General features: G+C 36.0%; 1 protein-coding gene across 3 annotated transcripts in view; it reads right to left on the bottom strand.

The window, feature by feature from the left end:
* The window catches only part of SIPA1L2 (signal induced proliferation associated 1 like 2), a 127,299-nt gene that overhangs the window by 69,829 nt on the left and 36,455 nt on the right, over nucleotides 1–21,015 (bottom strand). For all 3 annotated transcript variants that reach the window (XM_058836085.1, XM_058836086.1, XM_058836087.1), the window contains exon 3: nucleotides 2,150–3,856. In XM_058836085.1, the coding sequence (XP_058692068.1) occupies nucleotides 2,150–3,614 (1,465 nt within the window). In that variant the 5' untranslated portion in view covers nucleotides 3,615–3,856. The remainder of the gene's footprint in view (nucleotides 1–2,149; nucleotides 3,857–21,015) is intronic.

Below are 21,015 nucleotides of genomic sequence, written 5' to 3'. Positions count from 1 at the left end.
TGAATTTGGTAAAATTAACTTGCACAACTAAATCTAAAAATCAGCTAGGAGAGTTCACTGTCATGGAAGAGCATCACATAGACCCCATACGAACATAAATGTCAATTTTTCTTTTCCATATGGAAGTTCAAGCCAGCAGCAAGATGTCTTGGTGCCCTATGCAAAATGTCTGGATTATTTCCTCTATCCACAATAAGTTTTGCTTAGGTGAGAACTGCATTCCATTGGAATAATTAATGTGGTGATTTCTTATGTGCTGGATCCCTTAAGATAGTAGATATTAAAAATTAAGATTTTTGTTTCATCAGCTTGTTTGCCCTGATTTGCTGCGTCACAAACCCCATTCAATACAGATTTCTCTCACGTAGCTTCTGTTACAGCTCCATAAAAAGATAATGCCAGCAACAGGCCATGGCTTACATATCATTGTAAAGGTGAGAAGGTAAAAATTTATTACTGGATATTAAATTAATCACATCATATGTACTTTTTAAGAATTCTACCTAGGGAACAATCAGTAACACTTCAAGTTTCCTAGTGTTATACTGTATGGGATAAAACTCTGAGAAACTCAGACACTATTTCAGAACAGAAGTTAATAAAAACTCATTATATTCCCATCAATTTTCCAGAAAGGTCATTAGGTTTGTTTATAATATAGTATTTAAAGTGGCTTTGAGTATGCATGTGCATTTTCTTTTTATAATTTCTCTGATAAGATTTTTCTTCACAGAAGTGTTCTGCACTTCAGCACTTGTAACTCATCTAAGATAAAAGCACTTACAAACAAGTCCTCTTTCATCTGGCTTAATTCTTGTCTCCCCCTTCCTATCCTGCCACAACCTTTGTCTACTGACAGTTTTCCTTTCATTTTTGTGAATGCCAATGTTTTCTTCTCTCCGCCCCTCAAAAAATGTGCCATCCTTTTGTTAAAAGTTTCCCTTCATTCTCTTGCACTCTGACTCCCTCAACATTTTTTATATAATTTACAACCTGTCTACCTTGAAAACCATTTTGAACCTGTGAATTTACTGCCCATTCCTTGCTTAGCTGTGGATCTTTTTCTTCCTCTTCCATCACAGACCCAGATTCTTCTCTTCCTTGCCTTTTAAATAGTTTTTTTACAGCTAATATGTTCTCAGTGTCTATTGTACTGTGAACAACGCTGTACTGGATCCTCTTCCGAGTCCCTTTTAAAGGGTTACAGGAGGAAGGAGTAACAGTACCGTGCTTATTTCCTGATGTTCAAATATAGTTAGAAAGCAGAGAAAGCATGATTTCAAGAAGAACAAGAATAATCAGGCTGTAACAGTATTTTAAAAACAGAAGCAGGCTTTTTTCTTTTAAGAAAAGCAAGAAGATCTAGCTGTAATTCATAATACAGAAAGGACAGAGACAGGTATTTTGGGGTTCTCCCACAAAAGCAGGGATTTCATACACATTGCAGAAGCCAGTACTGAATGCAGACTATCAGAGTTGATCACAAAGTGAAAACAGTTTATCTGAATAATGATTAAAGCCAAGAGAATTACTCTGCTGACAAGAGTATCCTGGAACGTTTGCAGACTGAACACATCCTAAAAGAAAGGGGTATAAGGCTAGGAGAAAGGCATAAAACATCCTTCTTTAAGCTGAAAAACTAAATAACATCAGAAGCTCTCTATTTAAGCAATATGTTCAGGTGCATACAATATGACAGGCCTCAAAACACACTTGAAGGCAGCTGAATCTAGAAGAGAGTCAGAAGCCTCAATAATAAAACTCTCTCTTTTGGAGTCACCTTTTAGGAAATAAATTATTTCCACTCTGAGTTTTCAGTATTTCAATGCATTTAGTGGATGTAAATGGCATTTTTTCCTCCTGCTGATCAAGAAATTTTGGGTTGGAGAAGTTAGCTTACATGTTATTTTATATGAGTTTTCATTAAATGACTTAATGAGCTCAGACAGGTATTGCATAACCATACATAACCCACTGCTTTGCCCCGAGAGAGCAAAAGTAACAGACTTAATTTCAGTCAAGAGTTTCAGGATTCTCTGGAATACCTAGGTCGCTCTATGGAGAAGAAGGAAAACAAAAAAAAACCTTTACCAAACAACTTAAATATAATGCATGGATATGTTGGAACAGTTGCATTAGAAAAATTTACCTTTTCCATAGAAGAACTTGCGGTAATAATATGCTCCAAGATCGATGTGCTCTATGATGTAACGCTTCACTTTCTCTCTGTGAATGGACTGGTTTTCTCTTGGTACTTCCAGTACTGAAACACCAGCATTTGTGCAATGGGAACTCAGAGAGGACTCAAAAGAGCAGCTTTCACCTGAAGAAAAAGATGCTGAATTTGCCCTAGAAAGTGCAATCCGTCTATCTCCTTCCCCACCAGTTTCATTCCTGAAGTAAGGGCAACTCAGTACTAAATCATTGCTTTTCCCATCGCCCTCATCAGCATCTAAATTCTCTTTTGAATTGAGGTCCTCTTTGCTTCCCAAGGGAGATTCACAGTTTCCAGTCTGGCCTGCTGGCATCTGAGTTTGTGACGCAGCTGAAGCCCCAGTGGTGATATTTTTTCTTTTTCCTACATTTACTCTGGTAGCCATTGCTTCATTTATGTTAAACAAAACGCTCTGAACATCATAATGTGCAAAACATTTCTGACAGTTCCAAGAACGAACATTTCTCTCAAGTCTATCATCCAGGTCTGATGAAAACTTAAAAGTCTCGTGCTCGCTTTTAACTGTTCGCAATTTTCTAAAGAGAGATGTTTCTACTGCTTCTGATTTCAGTCTCCTCTTGAAAGATTTCTCCCTGTCTCGACCAATAAGTAGGGCACTATCCATATAATCCAACCCAGAAATCCTGACAAACTCTCCCCTGGAAATCTGTGCAGCAGCATGTAGACTCGGAGAAACCGTAGGATCACAGTGGAAGAACTCAGAAAATCCAAAAGGAGCAAGGGTTTTATGTTCAAAATTTTCCACTCTGTATCCTCTCAGCATTGCAAAAAAATTTTCTCCAGACAAGCCTTGTCTATCAATTGAAGAAGTACTGCCATATTCTCTGTGAAGAGCTGCTCCAGTATTTGGGTTAACAGCATTTTGGTCTAACACATCTTCAGCATCAATATCACTTATTGTCACATCACTGTTGCTTCTCTGCCTGATGGGATGAAGTCCCCTTTGAGGTGAATGAACAAAAAGATCTCCAATTGAATATTTTCCCTCTGTAAATTCCAGTTCTAGCTCTTCTTGCTGTTCATCACTTTGGTCATTTTGTCCATTTGGAAGTACTGAGCCAACACCTTCGTAACTGGCTGGAGGTCTGTTTTCCCAAGCAGCTTTACTCAGCTCCTTAGAGCAATCCTTTTTAGGAGGCCATTCAGATACCCTTGCTCGAACACCCATTTTAGGCACGGCTGGTGTACCATTTGTTTGATTATTTTCAGCTTTGCTAGAGGCATTTGAAGAAACAGGAGGACCCATGCTACCGTTCAAGGCTTTAAGTTTTCTAGCGAAATAATCATCAGATTGCATGCTTCTTGAAGACTCCCTGAACTTGGAGGAAGTTCTGCTAACCTTGTGCTTATCTTCTTGCAAAGACCTTTGATCACTCATGTCCAGTCAGTGGGAGGGGAACCACTACTATTGCATAAATTTACTGTTACATTTGTTATTACATCGTCTTTTATGGGCCAATAAACTGCAATATAAAAATACTGTTACAGCCTTCCCACAGGTGCAGGCAGGGACCTCAGTGTACCATTTTTGCACAACTTCTGTCAGGAGAGCAATCTCAAAACGTTTCTTTCAGTTCAGATGCATTCAGTTCAGTATTAATCCCGACAAATTTCTTAAATCTGTTCATAAGGGGAAAAAAAAAAGAAAAAAGAAGAGTGTTAAAATGTTTATAGCCAATAACAGTAAGTTTCCACTGTTGCTTGTGCATACATAATGCCCCATGAAACTGGATAGACCTAAAGTGACTTGTTTTGCATCGTTTTCTATCCAGCAAATGTAGTAATTCCAATTTTTCATGTGATTCCACAGGATGTGAGCAGCTCAAACCTGCATCTCTCCTGGGCTCCCCAGCACATGCACAAGCAGAATAGCCACAGACAATTCTCTCTGTGTTCCCTGCAATGCTGACAGCAACTTTGACATCTACTCCTTGTCTGATCACTGGGGTTTGTTTGCATAACATCTAAGACACCTTTGTCCCAAACTTTCCTGAAAATGGTTAATGCACATGGGAGTGTTGGGGCAAGATTGGTAGAAAATACAAGTAAAATATGTGGAGCAGATAGGACCTTCTACAGAGAGATGTGTTTTGCCCCATTTAAAAGAACATTTTAAAGATAAGTAATTGTGCCACTATGATTAATTCAGCGAATTAATGTATTTTGTTTCCTTCCCCTTCTCTCTTCCCAAAGGGAGGTTTACTTATATTCCTTTCTTTGGAGTGCAAACCATTATTTAGCTGTGTAAAACAGTTAGAGTTGTTTCTGATATGTTTTATTCCTCTGGTTGGAAATCCAGACTGTTAAGTCAGTTATTGTGATAAAGAATATGCCCTTTTTCTTCTGTAAATAAGAGAAGATGGTAGCTCTATTGATAAGCCTCAACTTGATTACAAAATTGGAACTATTAGGATATAAAAACACTCTTCAATAGTCTTAAGAATGACCATGACTCATGCTGTGAAGATTCATTTCCATCCATTTATCTATTGCATAAAAGCAGATTAAAACAAGAGACAAGATGGAATGCTGCGTACTTCTTCAGATTTTATTCCTTGAACAAAAATGCCAACATCATGATCTTTTGGGATGCTGCAAATAAGGGCAATATGCATTTACCAGAGACTAAAAAGAAGTCAGGTTAAATTAGCATGGAATATGAATTCTCCCTTGATTTCAATGAAGAGATGAGGTAGTAAGAGGAGTTCAGAAGATGAGTGTATTTCTCCTACATTCAATGTATTAAAGATTCCTTGGAGGATGGGGAGGAAGGATGAGACAAGGGCCAAGGGAATAATATAAATTTAAATGTGATGCTTTATTTTTTTCTGCTTGTCAGAAATCAACAGAAATTGTGTTAGATATAGCAAATTTTAGAAGACTTCTGCAGTAAGGAGGTAACAAACACAAGTTATATTTCAGCACTCCCATAATGGCTATGGTTTGTCTGCGACCAGCAGTAGAAACTGCTGACAATTCCAGTAACAATGTATCCCTGAAGCTTACTTGCACTCCATACAAATTCCTTAATGGCCACTGAAGACAATTAAATGGGTTCCTTACAGAAGTCCAAAAGATTATTTAAACAGCTGACATATTCAGAGAAATAGCACTTGAAATGTGATAAGTAGGATTTTTAAACACTGACTTATGAAAACTACACAAAAAGAAAAATATCAGTGAAAGAATCATAGAATGGTTTGGGTTGCAATGAAACTTAAAGATCATCAACTCCCCTGGCATGTACAGGGACACCTTCCACTAGACTAGGCTGCTCAGAGCCACATCCAACCTGGCCTTGAATGCTTCCAGGGATGGGGGATCCACAGCTTCCCTGGACAACCTGTTCCAGTGCCTCAACAACCTCATAATGAAGAATTTCTTCCTAATATCTAATCTCTTTCAATTTAAGACAGTTAATCCTCATCCAGTCACTGTGTGACCTTCCCTTTCCAGCTCTCTTGTAGGTCCCTTTTAGGTACTGGGAGGCCAGAGTTAGGTTTCCTTGGAGCCATCTCTTTTCCAGGCTGAACAGCCCCAACTCTCTCAGCCTTTCCTCACAGGAGATGATCCACTCCTCCCCTGATCATCTTCATGGCCTCCTCTGGACCTACTCCAACAGGTCCATGTCCTTCCTGTGCTGGGACTCCAGAGCTGGATGCAGAGTTCCAGCTGGGGTCTCACCAGAGCAGAGCAGGGGGGCAGAATCCCCTCCCTCCCCTGCTGCCCACACTGCTTTGGATGCAGCCCAAGGATGTGTTTGGCTTCCTGACCTGCAAGGACACATTGCTGGGTCATGTCCAGCTTTTCCTTCGCCAATAACCCAAAGACCTCTTTGCAGGACTGCTCTCAGATATGTCAACATGCTCAACATTTTTGGAGTACAAGTAATACTGCAAAGATGAAAAAGAAGAAAGTTCTTTGCGAATTAACATGAACAGCTGACAGCTTTTTAATCATCTCTTAGACTGTTCTTTATACAATCATAGAGGTGGAAGAAGCCTTTGCTAAATAAAAACTCTGAAGGAAAACTAAACTATCCCAGAAACATCTTTTCTGTTTCTGCCATAATATAGAAGAGTGAGAACACAGTAAGTTTAATTTCACATACTGGGAAAGGTATTTAACTTTGTATTAAAGGTTAATTCAATTTTCTTTGAAATTATGGTGAATTACATCTTCTAGCCTTCCTGCTCTTTCCTACATAAAAACTATTCATAGAAGTAGTTAGTTTATGCATTTTTAAATAAAAAATAATCTCTTAAAAACAGGGAAAAAGTAAGAAAAGGCTATCTTGCAAAAATTCCATTCTTTTCTTCTCTTGTGTTAGCCCTTTATTATCATATGCATTTCTGCAAAAGTAGTGAATTGGACCAGAAGCATAATGAAGCTTGAAATGAAACTAGAGATGAGGTGGTGGGAAGCAGAAGGAAAGAGCAATAGATGGACACTACCACCCCACTTACTTTCAATCCAAATCCACAACACAATTTACTGTTTGGCCTCACAAATATCTGTATTTGTGGAATGCAGCAGAAAGTTTGAAGACCACAGGAAAGCAAGACTTTTTTTTTTCTCTGATGGTGGTGGTAGTTTAAATACTTGATGAAGTACAGCCTGAGTATTTTAAAAGAGGCACAGTATTTTAACAGATAATTCATTTTCTTTGCAGCGCAAAGCTGGCATGACAAGACTAAAGAAACACCTGTTTGGAAACACAGATTGATATTTTATTGGAAACAGTAATGTTTGAAGAAGTGATGCAATATATTGTTGTAAAATTAACATAGTGTTAATTTTTTTTCCCCAATCTGAAACTGGCTGTTTTGAAAAAAAATCTGCCTGTTTTTAACATGACTGACCCTTTCTGTAAATTCCTGTACAGCATGTTCTGGCTGACAGCTGACTTATGCTGATGCATAGCACTACAGCCTCATGTTATCTGTTGTTAAAAATTTTCTCTCACCACAGTAAAAATTCACCAACTCACAAACATTGCACTGATGTTGATACTACTTATTGTAAACCAATTTTTTTTTTGTTGTGGTTGAATTTAATGAACTACTACTTCTACAAAGAACGATGTCAATATGATCATGAGTACCCTTCTCTTCAGACCTGTACAGCTCTTTTGGTCAAGTTCTTCACTTCCCTCTCTTTTCATCTCACCCTAGCATTGAAGAATGGAATCAGTGACAGATAAGGTCAAAAAAGAAAAGCTGGATGCCTACCCTGCTGTTGTGCTCCTGCCAACCCTTCCCACTAAGACTGCTGGATGTTATGCAAATAACTTAAGTTCCTTCCACACAGCTACAAAGACTTCCTTCTGAGCTCAATACAGCAGCTGGTTTGTTAGCTACAGTTACAGTTCTTTAACATGGAACAATTCCAAGTTTCCTGGGGACCTGGATACGTGCCCACAAATGTTCCTGTGCCAGTAGCGGGGCAATGAATAAGAACTGTGCTATTGGACTATCCTGTCAAAAGGAGGTTGTTTGGTAACGCTGCCTCATGTCAGCCTTGATAGATGGAAATGAATTATTTAAGAAGTCTTTCTGTGATCATTTGGTTGATCAAGACTTTGGAAATCTGCCCCTATTATTATGTAATGCTATCATCCTAAAAAAGAATGCATAATTTGGATGAAAGCATTAATCTCTACTATTTATCAAGATGACAATTCTATACACCATGACTCTCAAGCTCTACTAATCTTAAAAAAATGGGAAGTGCAATTTGATAAAACAGGAGTATAGGCAGTAATAATATGCCAAAAGCTGAAGATCCAACATTTAATTTGCATTCAATTGGTTCTACAAAGCCTTTTCTGTGTCTCCCTCCAGTTAGTTTCCAGTCTTCAAAGAAACACATAGTGGGGTAGTGGCTTTATGTATTTCACCAGGACAGCACAGCAGCAGCTAAACAATGGCCACTTCAGGGGAATCTAAAGTTTGCAAGAAAATTCTGCACATGCCTTCAAGTGCAATGAAAAAGAAGAGTGCAAGGGACAAATGAACATGGTTTCTAAGCTGCTTGTATTTTTACAAGTTATAGAAGAGATAACTCACTGAACAAAGTCTGTCATAAAGATCTGTCACAAAACTAGGATGGACACTAGAAAAAAAAATAAGTCATTTTTGAAAAATGATGAAAGAGTAGGAAAAAAGTTTTAATTCAAGTTCCAACTTTTTTTTTTTAAAAAAAAAAAGATTAATTATCAAGTGTTCTTAGATTTACATATTTTAATGTTTCTGTTAAGAGCACCTATTTCTTAATGATTTCTTAATATTCTTAATAGTTCCTAAAAGAACCATCCAATTTTCAAAAGCAAAGTGACAGCTATATCTAGTTTTCAACCAATGCTTTTGTGTGTTTAAGTCAGAGAATTCTGATCACACTAAACAGTGATATCATATCACATGACAGCTGATTATGATGTCACACAGGAGAATTATTACTGCAGATAGTAGTATGAAAAAGAAAAATTAGTTCTTCATGATTTTGCCCTTTTTTTCATGCAAATGTCTTTAGAAAACGATGATATTTAAGTGTAATTGTCTTTAAATAGAATATTTCTTTCAAAGTTTTCCATAGGGCTCAGTGAATATTAAAGAAAAACACTAAACTATAATTGAGCCACTTATTCAGAATGCAGCTGTGGAAAATGGATTGGAAATAATACAATGAACAAATTATGAGCAGAGCTCATGAAAAAAAAAATGGTTCAAATTATGGTACATCAAATTTACAACTAAAGCTATAACTACTACAGTATAAATGGTTACTTCAGATATGCGTATTTCAGATACTTCATTAATATGCAGACATAGAAAAGAGACAGAAGAACATTGGGAAGACCCTCATTTGACAAATGGAAATACAGATGAGCTGCTCTGTAGTGAACATTTGTTGCAAACTTCCTTAGCTATGCTGTGTTTCTTTACATTTATAGTCTCTGTGAGTAAAATTTCACAGGAGAAACTGAAAAAAACCTTTTGTTGAAATAACATAGTTACAGAGATGTATCCACAAACAATCATGGGGAGTGGGAGGGAGGGAAGGAGCTATAGCTAAGAGTGACAACAGCCTACATGATTCTCAGTGTTGGTGTGTAAGACCATCCATTTTCTTAGCAAAACAGTGGAATTGCACTGGTTTTGGACTCGTACAAGACTTTGGGTAAAAAATAAAAATAAAAAACCCCATACTCTTGTTCTTCAAACATAGTTCCCTTCTCCAGCAAAGAGAAAATGGCAGATGAACATAAATATTGAAAAAGAGATGCAGCAGAACTTTCAATTTCACATCTGTTCGGTGCTGTTCAATGAAAGGTGTTTTAAGGGCGAGACCTTTCCAACCATAACTGCTCTCCTTCACCAACAGACTAAGAAAAATCTCATGACCATCTGCAGAAATAATTGTGTAAGATGGAAGAGCAAATAGACCCTATAAAATGTTAGATTTGTTTATCTTATGGTCAAGATCCCACAGCTGCCAACTTACCATGTCCAGAGAAAATATTTTCATAAACCCCATCTTCCAACTGCTAAATGCAAAACTCAATACTGTGCATCAGTTTGGTTGTTTTTAAACACACTGCAACCATTCAGTGAAAAAAACCAACCAACCAACCAAAAAAAGGCCATTACAAAAGATGCACTTTCTTCAGTGTAACTCAGTACACCAAAGAATATCTATCACAAAGTTCCAGCAGCTTCCCTTTAGCTTATCTTTTATTACTTTTCCTGAATATGCGATCCTACAGTTTTTATCTCAATTCATGCTCTGTTTAGTTAAAAAAACCACTGCTTAAGTTTTTCATCAAGCAACCTAGGTTACCTCTCAGTGAACATCAGTGTTTTTTACAGAGCTATTACTGACTATAGCCTTACTTAATTTTAAACCTTCTGTTAGAAATCACCTTCTGTTACTGAAAAATATGTTTAGACAAATTTGTGACTTTCAGCACTGCATTTTCTTAGAATATTAACACCAATATTCTATTCTTCCATTAACACAAGATTTGACAGAGATGCATTAAGGCTAATTTGATTTCCAGAACCAACTGGGTATCCTCCTATTCTCACAGCTCTTATGCAGAGCTCAATTACAAAACTGGAACTGAAGCTGTATCTTATTCAGGTTTAACCACGTAAAGTAACAGAGTTTAAACAACAGCAAAACTTCCACTGACAAACACACTGAGAATCTTTTGAGTTCTTCTAGTTCAGTTCAGTTATTTTTAACTGAAATTATGAAACTTAAAATACAGTAAAAGCCTACAACATAAAATAATTTATGAATTAAAAAGGAAACATTTAAACAGAAAGTCTTAGACCAACTAATTGTTCCAGGAAAGGGTTGAAAAGCTATACATATATACATATATATATTTTTTCATATATATTTAAATATAGATATGTATATATAATTGACCGCTTATTATTCCAAGGGGAGGGGACATGCATCAAACTCCTCATAGATTATTAACTGATAACATTTTTTGACAGTCTTTAACAGCTGCAAATAGAAGTTATTTGACCTGTCAGTCAAATTCTGGTATCAGTGAAAATCAAAAACAATCCCACATATTCCAAACTCTCTTTGTTTCCTTTCATTCTTTTCATTCAAGAACCTAGATGTCAAAGGGCAGGAATAACAAAAAAGAACCCAAGTTATTGTGTATTAAATAATCTGGTTTCTACAGGGAGACTAAAAAGACATCCAGAACACAATTTACATACATTCATCCAGTCTGACATACTAAAACATTTCCCTGCTTTAAAGAATTTAGAGATACTTATGCCTGTTCCTCAAAAACAGTTCACAGTAATTAAAATTTCCTCAGAGATTTATCCTTAAAATACTAGTAAGGCAGAACTTTAATTCTAGTTTCAACTTTGAAAATGAAGAATCTTCAACACATAATGATACAGGTATGTCATAACAAGATTCATACCAAAAAATAGCAGTCAGCAGATAAATACAAATAAATTTTGCATAATACTTTATACATCCAGTGTAGTTTCAGATCTTATAAAGAAGCGAGCAAAAATCTGTTTGCATGATATGTACTTTTCCTCAGCCAGTAGAACCGATTCAGTAACGGAGTTCACATTAGACAAAGCATGAATTATTCTGAAAGGGTAAAGATGACTCATTTTCAGTTATAATACAGAAATACTGCACTGAAGCAAGTTCCACTCAAAAAGCAACAACAAAAAAAATGGTCTTCTCAAGCAAGCTGGGCAACATGTGAAACCTCAGTAGAAACAGTAGTGTCTACAGGCTCAGAAATTGTCAAAAGTCAAATTGTCAAAAGATTGTTGAATTGCCTCTTCCTGCATGAATGTATGTATTCTCATTTAAATTGCATAATCCAAGGCAGGGACTATTCCTTTGTCCACTGTATGGGGATGCCAAACACTGCAATAACCCATTGGGTGAACAAGTGCACCAAGTCTCTGTCAGAGGCAAAGCTTACACAGATAAAGACAGCACTCATGCAGCCTGTTCACATTATTCAGAGACAAAGAAAAGGACAACCAATTGTATGTGCACCTGGATAACATCACCAAAAGAGAAATACAGCACCTGTAAACCGACTAGCTGCAGAGCATACAGAAAGGAGCATATTCAGATTGTGTGTTGAGAAAGGAACATACACGTGCTCCATTTCAAAACAAACTTTTTATCATCAAGTTGTTAATGAACATTTACAAGTATTACAAATGCTGTCTTTTATGCAGTTCTTATAAAATACTGGCAGAAACAAAAAGGAACTCGGTGATTTAGAAGAGTACTGCATTATTTTAAAACAAAGAAAAGAACATATTCTACCTTTTCCCATAATTAGTCACATGAGAAATTATTTCTTCTAGTTCTAGCTCAGCATACAGAATTGAAATTCCAGTTGAAAGGCACCCTGCCCAAGAGCAGGCATAGAGAAAACCAGAGGGAAAAACTGACAAGAAGCAACCCATTTAATATTAAGAAATATCCATTTCATAAAATAAAAAAGTCACACTGTAAGAATTTTTGTCCTCAAAAAATATGACAAATTGCTGCAGATGAAATGATGGGATTGAAAAATTACAAGTAGTTGAATAACACCATAATATCATAATTATCAATCTTCAAAATTTAAAGCTTCATGAGTGGAAACAGATTTCTAACTGAAAAATATACTCAGATAAATTTCTGACAATACACTACAGAAAACAGATGCTTTTGGGATAGGTATGTAAGGTTGCTCCCACATAGTGCATACAATTGCTTTTGATGATTCTGAAAAAAAATAGGAATACTGAAGTTGGCACCACTTTAGCTGTCTGAATGAATGGGTTTTAATTAAAAGTTGTTAGGAAAGTAGAGATGTGCTAACATTTTGACTGTTATTTCATATTCTGAGGTAGAAATTTAGAAGAAGGTTCGAAAGCCACACTGAAGTTGAATAAGGACTCTAATACTGCAAAAGGAGATAGTGTTCAGAAAGAGAAGATTGCAAGCTTTGGTGGTTTTTCAGAGACAGTATGTCATAAAAGTTCATGAGGCAGTTTCACTTTTAGTAAGTCTAGTACAGTGAGGCACAAAATAAAGCTTTTTCATCCACTCAGTGAAAAGATGAAATAAAACATCTATTAAACAGCTGAGGCTGCCTATTCCATGAAGGAGGTTTCAGATGCTGACACTACCCGAGAAAGCTTTTGGAATGTACAAAGCCGTTTTTAGCTGGAACAAGAAAGTTCTTTTACATATTCCATTATAACTGTGTCTCACAGCAAAAAATGCTGTTCAGGATGGAACACTGATTAAGCCTGCCACGCTCACGTCAGCGATGTCAGACCTAAGTACTCACTCAGATTCCATGGAATGACCTTACTAACCCAAACACTCTCACCTCCAGGGATCATCAAACTCCTCCAAACAGCAGACCACTTACAACATAGTGCAACTTCTACCAGAAATATTCATTCCAGTGCGTACAGCTTTTAAAGGCATCTAAGTTTTTGAAGTAGAAAGGAAGAGCCTCCCAAAATCAGTGACACACTCAGTACATCCATCAATGAGTGAGACAGTCAAAGACGGTGTATGGATTTTAGTCACGGGTACACAACGGCTTGAAAACTCACTACTTCATTCCAAAAATCTTCTGCTTTGACATTACCATCAGTGACTTCTATTACCAAATGGGAACCAGCATTCCAAAGGGGTTTTAGAGCTATAAAATGAAAGGACTCTAAATGATAAATGATAAAAGGTTAAACTTTCATTCTGCTCATGTTCATGAGAAATGTGTATGTCATCCAGCAGGTTTCCATACATACATACTTGCAGCAGACCTTGCTAGCTCAAAATAACCAGATTTTTGCATTAAACTGTAAAAAAAAATAAAATATATATATATATTTTATAAGTGATTTTATATATATATTATATATATATAATATCACTTATATATATAAAATATATCATATATATAAGTGATATTATATATATATAATATCACTTATATATATTTTTTATATATATATATATATTTATAAGTGATATTATATATCACTTTTCAAGTGACAATTAGTTGTATAAGACTTTTGGTACCAGGGAATATATGGATATGATACTAATACTCAGTGCCTACAAAATTACAGTATTTTGTTACGTATACTATTTTATCCAATTTCCTGTTGTACATAGAAATTTGAGTGAAAACTGCAGTGATTCAAACAAGATTCAAGAAACTTTGCTAAATGCACATTTTGGTTATATATTGTCTATTGACTATTAAAGATATGTCCATATTCTTCCTGAGTTTTTCTGTAATAATACTATGATGACCCTTGAGTTTGTCTACCAAGGCACCTCAATTTCTTCAGGAGTCTTTCTATTAGAAAGGGTCCAAAAAGCTAACACCATTTCTTCTAACATGTTGCAACATTTGGGCCAAGAGAGAATCAGAAAGTGGATAAATGCTGTTTTAGAAGTTCAAGTTAATTCATTTCTAGAGGAAAAGAAGTGCTTGAGTCCACTTCACTACTAAAGCAAAGAACAATTCTTATAACCTCTCCCACTGCAAAAGTTCACAGCAAGGAAAAACACCCAAAACCACTGTCTATGACTACAGAGAAACACTGCTTGTGACAACTCAAAACATTCTGGTGCTCTAGTTAAGATGTCTTAACTGTTCACTAAGATGTACAGAATCATATTCTAAGGAAAAAAGGAGAAACAAAGCTATTATTTCTCTTTATGTTTTCAAGAAAGTAAAACAGGAAGTAGGTTTTCTGTCATGTCATTTGGCAGTAGAGTGGCTCTGATATCACAGCTCTGAATTATTTTTAATGAAGGAAGTGGTTGATTAAAGTAAAAGAAGTTTTAAAGAAAAAGGAAACATGAGCATGAGTCATTAGGGTTTTTTCATGGAAACTGGTTTAGTCTGGCCTTGATTCTTTATCAGCTGGCAGGAATTGTGAGGTAGTACAAACTGATAATAATACTGGCCAGTTTTAGGAACCTTAGCTTCAAGCTGACTGAGGATCTGCAGTTTCAGATGTCAGCAAGTAATTTCTTGGGTAGTTCTGCATCACCATAGAGCTATAAAATGTCACTTCACATCACCATGCACCAAGATCTGTTTTCAAAACCTGTATTTTGAGAAAAGAGGTTTCACTTATTTCTATCCTTACTCTCTGAAATAAAAGAACAGGAGTTCCATATAGAAACTAAGTATGCTGAAATCTACGGTGGCCATAATGCACTTGATTCATACAGCCTTACTACGTAAAAACAATTTTGTTCTTAATTTTACACAGTAAATTTAGAAAACAGACTTAATAATATTAACAATATACATTAAATATTTTGGCAGTTACCAAGTAACTTGGTAACTTGTGTCCACATGGCATTTCCAAGCATATGCAATTGGGCCTGGACCACCTGGCACTGAACAATTCAGCTTGGGCAAACAAGTGCCTCTCTGAGACAGCCACCCTCTAAGGCTGGTTGTTCCACAGCTTTGTGCAGTAACTCTTCTTTTTTCCAGTGAATAGGATCTTTTTATATAATTCCAGATATAAACAGAAGAACAGTAGCTGGAGTGAGGGAATTGTTAGCAGAATATTGTTCTTCATTTTTCATCAGTCCACTCAAATTTGGCACAGCTTGATAGCAATAAAATGTCACTGCCATCTGTTCAGTGATCATTTGATATCCATCTAGAAACAAATAGCTTTTAAGCTAAAAAACTTGTTCTCAATGAGACTTAAGAGGGCTATAATTGAAAATAATTCTGTTAAAGCTTTATGTCAACTTTATGGAACACCTCCTTCTGCTTCCCCCTTGAATTAAAAAAAACAACAAAACACAAAAATAACCAAACCCACCCCAAACAATAAGACTGTATTATCATTGCTCCACAGCTTTGCTTTCGTTTATGAAGCTAAAGCAAATGCCTGAGAACTTTCTGGAGTTGTCCTGCTGAGAAAATATGCTATATATTTCATTTTAAACAGGAAAAAATGAAAAGCCGTCTTCAAAAATACAGTGTGGAAACACATCTTTCAAATATTCTGAGTCAAGAGAGGCAAGATCTCATTTTTCTAGACTGGAAAGAAGACTCCTTGTTGTGTAAATGTATTTCCCAGGCAAAGTCATCATCATGACTAGGGTTAAGGAATGCAGATATTCAGAGTGGTATTCCTTTATGTGAGAGATACATTAGAGAAAATGTCTATAAGCCTTTCTTGATTCTTAGCTGCAAGCCGCCATAATCATGCCAATATCTTCCTAATTTTACTGTTTTGTGATAAAGAGCTAAAAGGCAAACATTTTTGAAAATGAAGTCTTGCTTTAAGGTGACTTACTGAAATGTTCAAGAATCAGTAATTTACCTTTAAATAGATCTCTGAGCACACTAAGAAATAGCACTATCAGGAACCATGAAAAACATAACTCTGGTCCACTTTTGGGAAGCATGGGGAATGCTAATTTTAAATTCATATTCATCTGGAATGATTTGCTTTTATAGGGCCAATTTTGTTTTAACTTTTGCTTTAAAATTCTCATTACATAACACCCCATCCAATAAATCAGACACTGAATTTTATATTTGATTTATCAAGTTCTGTTCCTTATGTAAATGAAAACGTTCAAATAGGAGGGTATAATTAACTGATCCAAAGTGTTCACACACAAGCATAGTAATGCAGTGTAGGCATTGTAAAAACTCTGCCTCTGAATTCCATTACTGGCTTTGATTTAGCACAAAGTTTTGGGTCAGCCAACAAACTGTATATCATTTATACAGACCACACATTTTTGGAACTGTGTTTTAACTTGCTGTCAGTCCATATCTCCCTCTTTTTGAAAGCATATTTGCATTATAGAAACTACAGATCTATTTCAAAATCCAAATTTAGAGAGGAACAATCACATTTGCTATGTTTCTGACTGTTAGAAAGCTCATATTGGATTACAAAAGAAACTACACATTTGACATATAAACTATCTGAATGGCATTCCCTCCCCTTCCCAATACACAGTCAACTACTTACCAGTAAAATCCATAGATTATTTTCCCCCAAAATACAGATCATTATCAAATAAATAATATTTTCTTTATAACCTAAATAACCTTTATAACTGACTGCATATTTGTCAACAAATTATGAATTGCTTACAAAGGGTCTCAGCTATTCATGTCAACATTATGTATGATCCTTTAAGAAAAATATCCTTACCTAGGGCAATTTATAACGTGACTGGTTTTAAATAATGTTCTACAGAATCTACCCAGCTAGCTTTTTTAAACTCAATAAATGTACATGAGGATAAAAAAAATGTCAATTCTTGAGCGAAAGAACCCAATGCCAAAGTCTCATGAATTGTATTTCAGCACATAGCACCATTACCCAGGCTGTCCGCATTTCAGTGGGAAGGTTTTTTTAAATGCATATTTATATCTCAAAAACAAATAGTATGGGTATAGTTTTCTTTCCATTCAAAGATAGTGTACATCTGCATGCCATGTTTGGTGGATAACACCAGGAATTCCTTGCCTCTCATGATGCGGTTCCGTATTTAATCCATTGTGCTTCTTCACTTCCTCTTTTCTCTATTTCCATATACTTGGCACCATGCATTCACCAAATCCTACCCAGTTAATGCAGTATTTTCCATCTCAATCCATATGCATATCATCCTCCATTCAAGGAGTACAAACAAGACAAGTGAATATGTGTTAGGCTCATGACACCCTTTGGATTGGAATGATGGTGCTCACAGATAACCCTTATTCAGGCATAGCTAGGCAGAATGAAACCAGGCCAATAAAGTAAACTATGATGCTAGGCAAAGTTTAGATGGTAAGGGTTGTTATCAACCCTTAATTGAATTTGTAAGCACTTACAGAGATGGAAAAAGCCAGCAGCTTTGCCAACCACCACTCAAAAGCTCCCACTGCACCTTCTTTGTTTCCACCCCAAACAATTGGTTTCTTCTCACTGACTGATAAAACCACCCGGAATCCAAACCCCTGTTCAAAATCGTCTGTTATCAAGGAGTGATCTGTTTGGTCCTAGCATGTTCAAACTCCTAAATTATCATAAAAAGGAAAATAAACATCCTATATCATTGTCTTCATCAAAGCCCATTTCTTCCTCTTTCATAAATATCCTTTTCTTTGTCCTTTCCAAGGTCTATCAGTCTGACAAAAGTCCAGCTTTCCAACACAGCATTTAAGTTCATCTGACTTTAAAAGCATGTCTTGGCTGTAGCCTTATCCAGAAATACTCACTTTGGATTCTATGTAATTCTGCCATTTTACTACTCATTCCCTCTGAATATTTCGTCATCTTTGATATTACTATTACTCCTCTACTGTCACTTCCTTTATCTCAATATTTTTCCTCCTCCTTAGTATCTTCCTAAAGTATCATCAATCCTTTTTCTCCCAGGACACATCTTTTTGGTATCCAAGTCAGTCAGTTGAGACACTGTACAACAGTACCTGTATTAGTTACCTCGGTCTCCTTTATCCTTCCCAGGAAAGCTATGGGACTCCTTTTTACATGCTCACTATGCTGTATGACTCTTCAAATGCTTCTTTTCCTCTGAATAAGAAGGGTCTGTACCTACATTCAACAGTTAATACCATGTGTTACTCTTAGGTGATAATCCATTCCTCCACCTCCTGTCAAAACCAAGGCAAAACAAATATGTACTTCAATATGTTCTTAATGTCAGTAAATTATCTAGTTCAAACAATAGCCTGGAGAAGATTCCAACGAACAAAATCCTTCAGAAACTACTCTGTCATCAACCCTGTCAATTACAAAAATAAGTAAACAAATAAGATACTAAAGATCACAAATTATGTATTTTTAGTATAGATAAACTAAGACAAGGCCCTACAAAGGAAAACAGAATATATAGTAGCCATTGTGGTCCTATATCATACTTTTTGAAACTAGAATTATTTTTTAGTAATATTTCTCATTTTTCAGCTATTATTTTTAGAGGAAATAGAACAGAATTATATAGCCTTTGCTTTAAAAAACCTAATTAATAAATATCCTCATAAACTCATTAAAGCTACTTGAAAGTGTTAAATGAATATTTGAGTTTAAATACAGGTTGCTACTTAAAAACTTCAAAGATACATATCAAAGCCATGAAAAAACTCCAACAAAGGCAACATGTAAGAGGAAAAAAATCAAAAACACTTGTATCAGGGATACAAGAAATACCTGCCCTTGATCAAAGTATTTCATGAATGGCAGAACCCATCTTGAAGCTGAAATGAAAATGCCAGATTACTTTGCCACATCTTCCTGCAAAACTGTGTGACCATTTTCCGTTAGATTCCAGGGGCTTCATTCTGCTCCCCATCTATGTCTTCAAGATTCACCCTGCTCTTCAGGGTACCAAAGAACACCTGGTCTTGCTATTAAAGACTGAGGCAAAGAAGGCACTGAGTAACTCAGCTTTTTCCTCATCCTTTGTCACTATGCCTCCCCCTACTCCCAACAAAGGCTGGAGAAAGAATGTCAATGTACGAGTTCTTTTTACACTTGGTTCTCAAACAAGTTATAAGTCTTAGGAGTATTTGCTGAATCTCTTAATTTTAAATCAGTTTTAATAAACCCAGTTTTTCAAGCAGATACCAGCAACATTTGTAACTAAGTTAGAAAAAAGCACGTTATAAAACAAACACATGAAAACTGAATTCAATTTGCTGATATTCAATTAATTGTTCCTACATACACAATGACTCTACTTTCAAATGAGATGGGATTCAATGAATGATGCAAACTGCTTTGCACATAAAAAAAAAAGTTGGGTGAAACTGCTATAGTAGCATATTGTGCTTAAGCTAAACAAGACAGGCATTATTTCCATTGAACTCTCCAGAACCCCAGTGCCAGTGTGAAGTAACTGGGGAAAGAGTACACATTAACATAAAAATTCTGAGTCCACTGGAGAAAAGAAGCTTTGTGGAAACTGTAGAACCAAACTACAAATACAGAAAAAATTATCTAATATTGCTACACAGTATAACACAGCAAACATCTTCCTACCCTGAAATACTTGGAGAAGGATATAAATTTGAGTTTGATTTGTTTTGGTACTGATAGGGTTTTGTGTTGGGTCTTTTTGTTTGTGGGTTGGTTGGTTTGCTTTTTTGGGAAGAGGGCTGTTTGATTTTTGTTTTTAGAAAGAAGGTTATTTTATTAATTAAAAAATGAGTACAATTTGTTCAGTATACAGCTTGCCTTCTAAGTAACATTTTAAGCTATGTGTTCCTGTTTTGTTGCAATATCATTTTGATTCCGGTAAGAAATAAGCTCTCACGTCTCTATTTAATACTGGAAAGTAAATTAAATCTTAGTAGAATTAATCTTAGTGGATTTACAAAATGGAACCTCAACAACCAATGTGCCAGTGAAATACTGAAACTACCAAGCAACAGGCTAGTATGAAGTGGGAAGGCATCTAGAGGAAAGTTTGCATCCTCCACTCTCACCAAATACAGAAATACTTAGAACTAAATCATTCACGTAATAGGAAAACAAAAACTAAAAAACTTCACAGCTCTAGCCTATGATCAACATCTAATAATTATAGACAAGACAAGAGAAGCAGATCCTGAGTCTGGGCAATGGACATGTAGGAGGCACTTCACTGGAAATGTTTGCTTCCAGAGAAGGAATGAATTCCACTTGACAGACCACATATGTGGTAAATTGAAATATTTTTTAAAACATGAATCAGTATCAAAACCAGACATATTCTGATTCAATTAACAAGCATATTTTATAACAATTGAATAAAGAAGGTACCATGCTACAGAATATAGCAAGTATGAATGATATACTACAAAGATTCATCCACAGAACACATGCAGACTCTTCTACCCTGCTTTTGTAAAGACATTTTTTATAAGGTGGCACAAACTAAAAGTGCTTGAAAAAACCCCAGCCACTCACCCCCAATGATCATAGAGACAACCTGCAGAGAGGGTATGGGATACCACTAAGGCCTTTTTCCAGAGCCTGTGTCTTTCCAGTGCTATGAAACAAGGAAATTTGACAACATTCTGTAATTTAAACATAAATAGAGAAACATCCTTTACAGTGTTTACACTGTGCTTAGCTCTGCTTCTGCTACCTAGAGAAGACAAATAAAGAAGAGGTTTTAGTAAAATCTCCACTGAGCAGTATACCCAACATAGCTGGGCAGTTTCTGGGCTGAACACTTCAAGGATATACACCATATAAAAA

Source organism: Poecile atricapillus, chromosome 3 (genome assembly GCF_030490865.1).
Source record: "Poecile atricapillus isolate bPoeAtr1 chromosome 3, bPoeAtr1.hap1, whole genome shotgun sequence".
Taxonomy (NCBI): domain Eukaryota; kingdom Metazoa; phylum Chordata; class Aves; order Passeriformes; family Paridae; genus Poecile; species Poecile atricapillus.
Note: the sequence above shows the minus strand (reverse complement) of the source record. Positions and strands in the feature narration are given on the sequence as shown.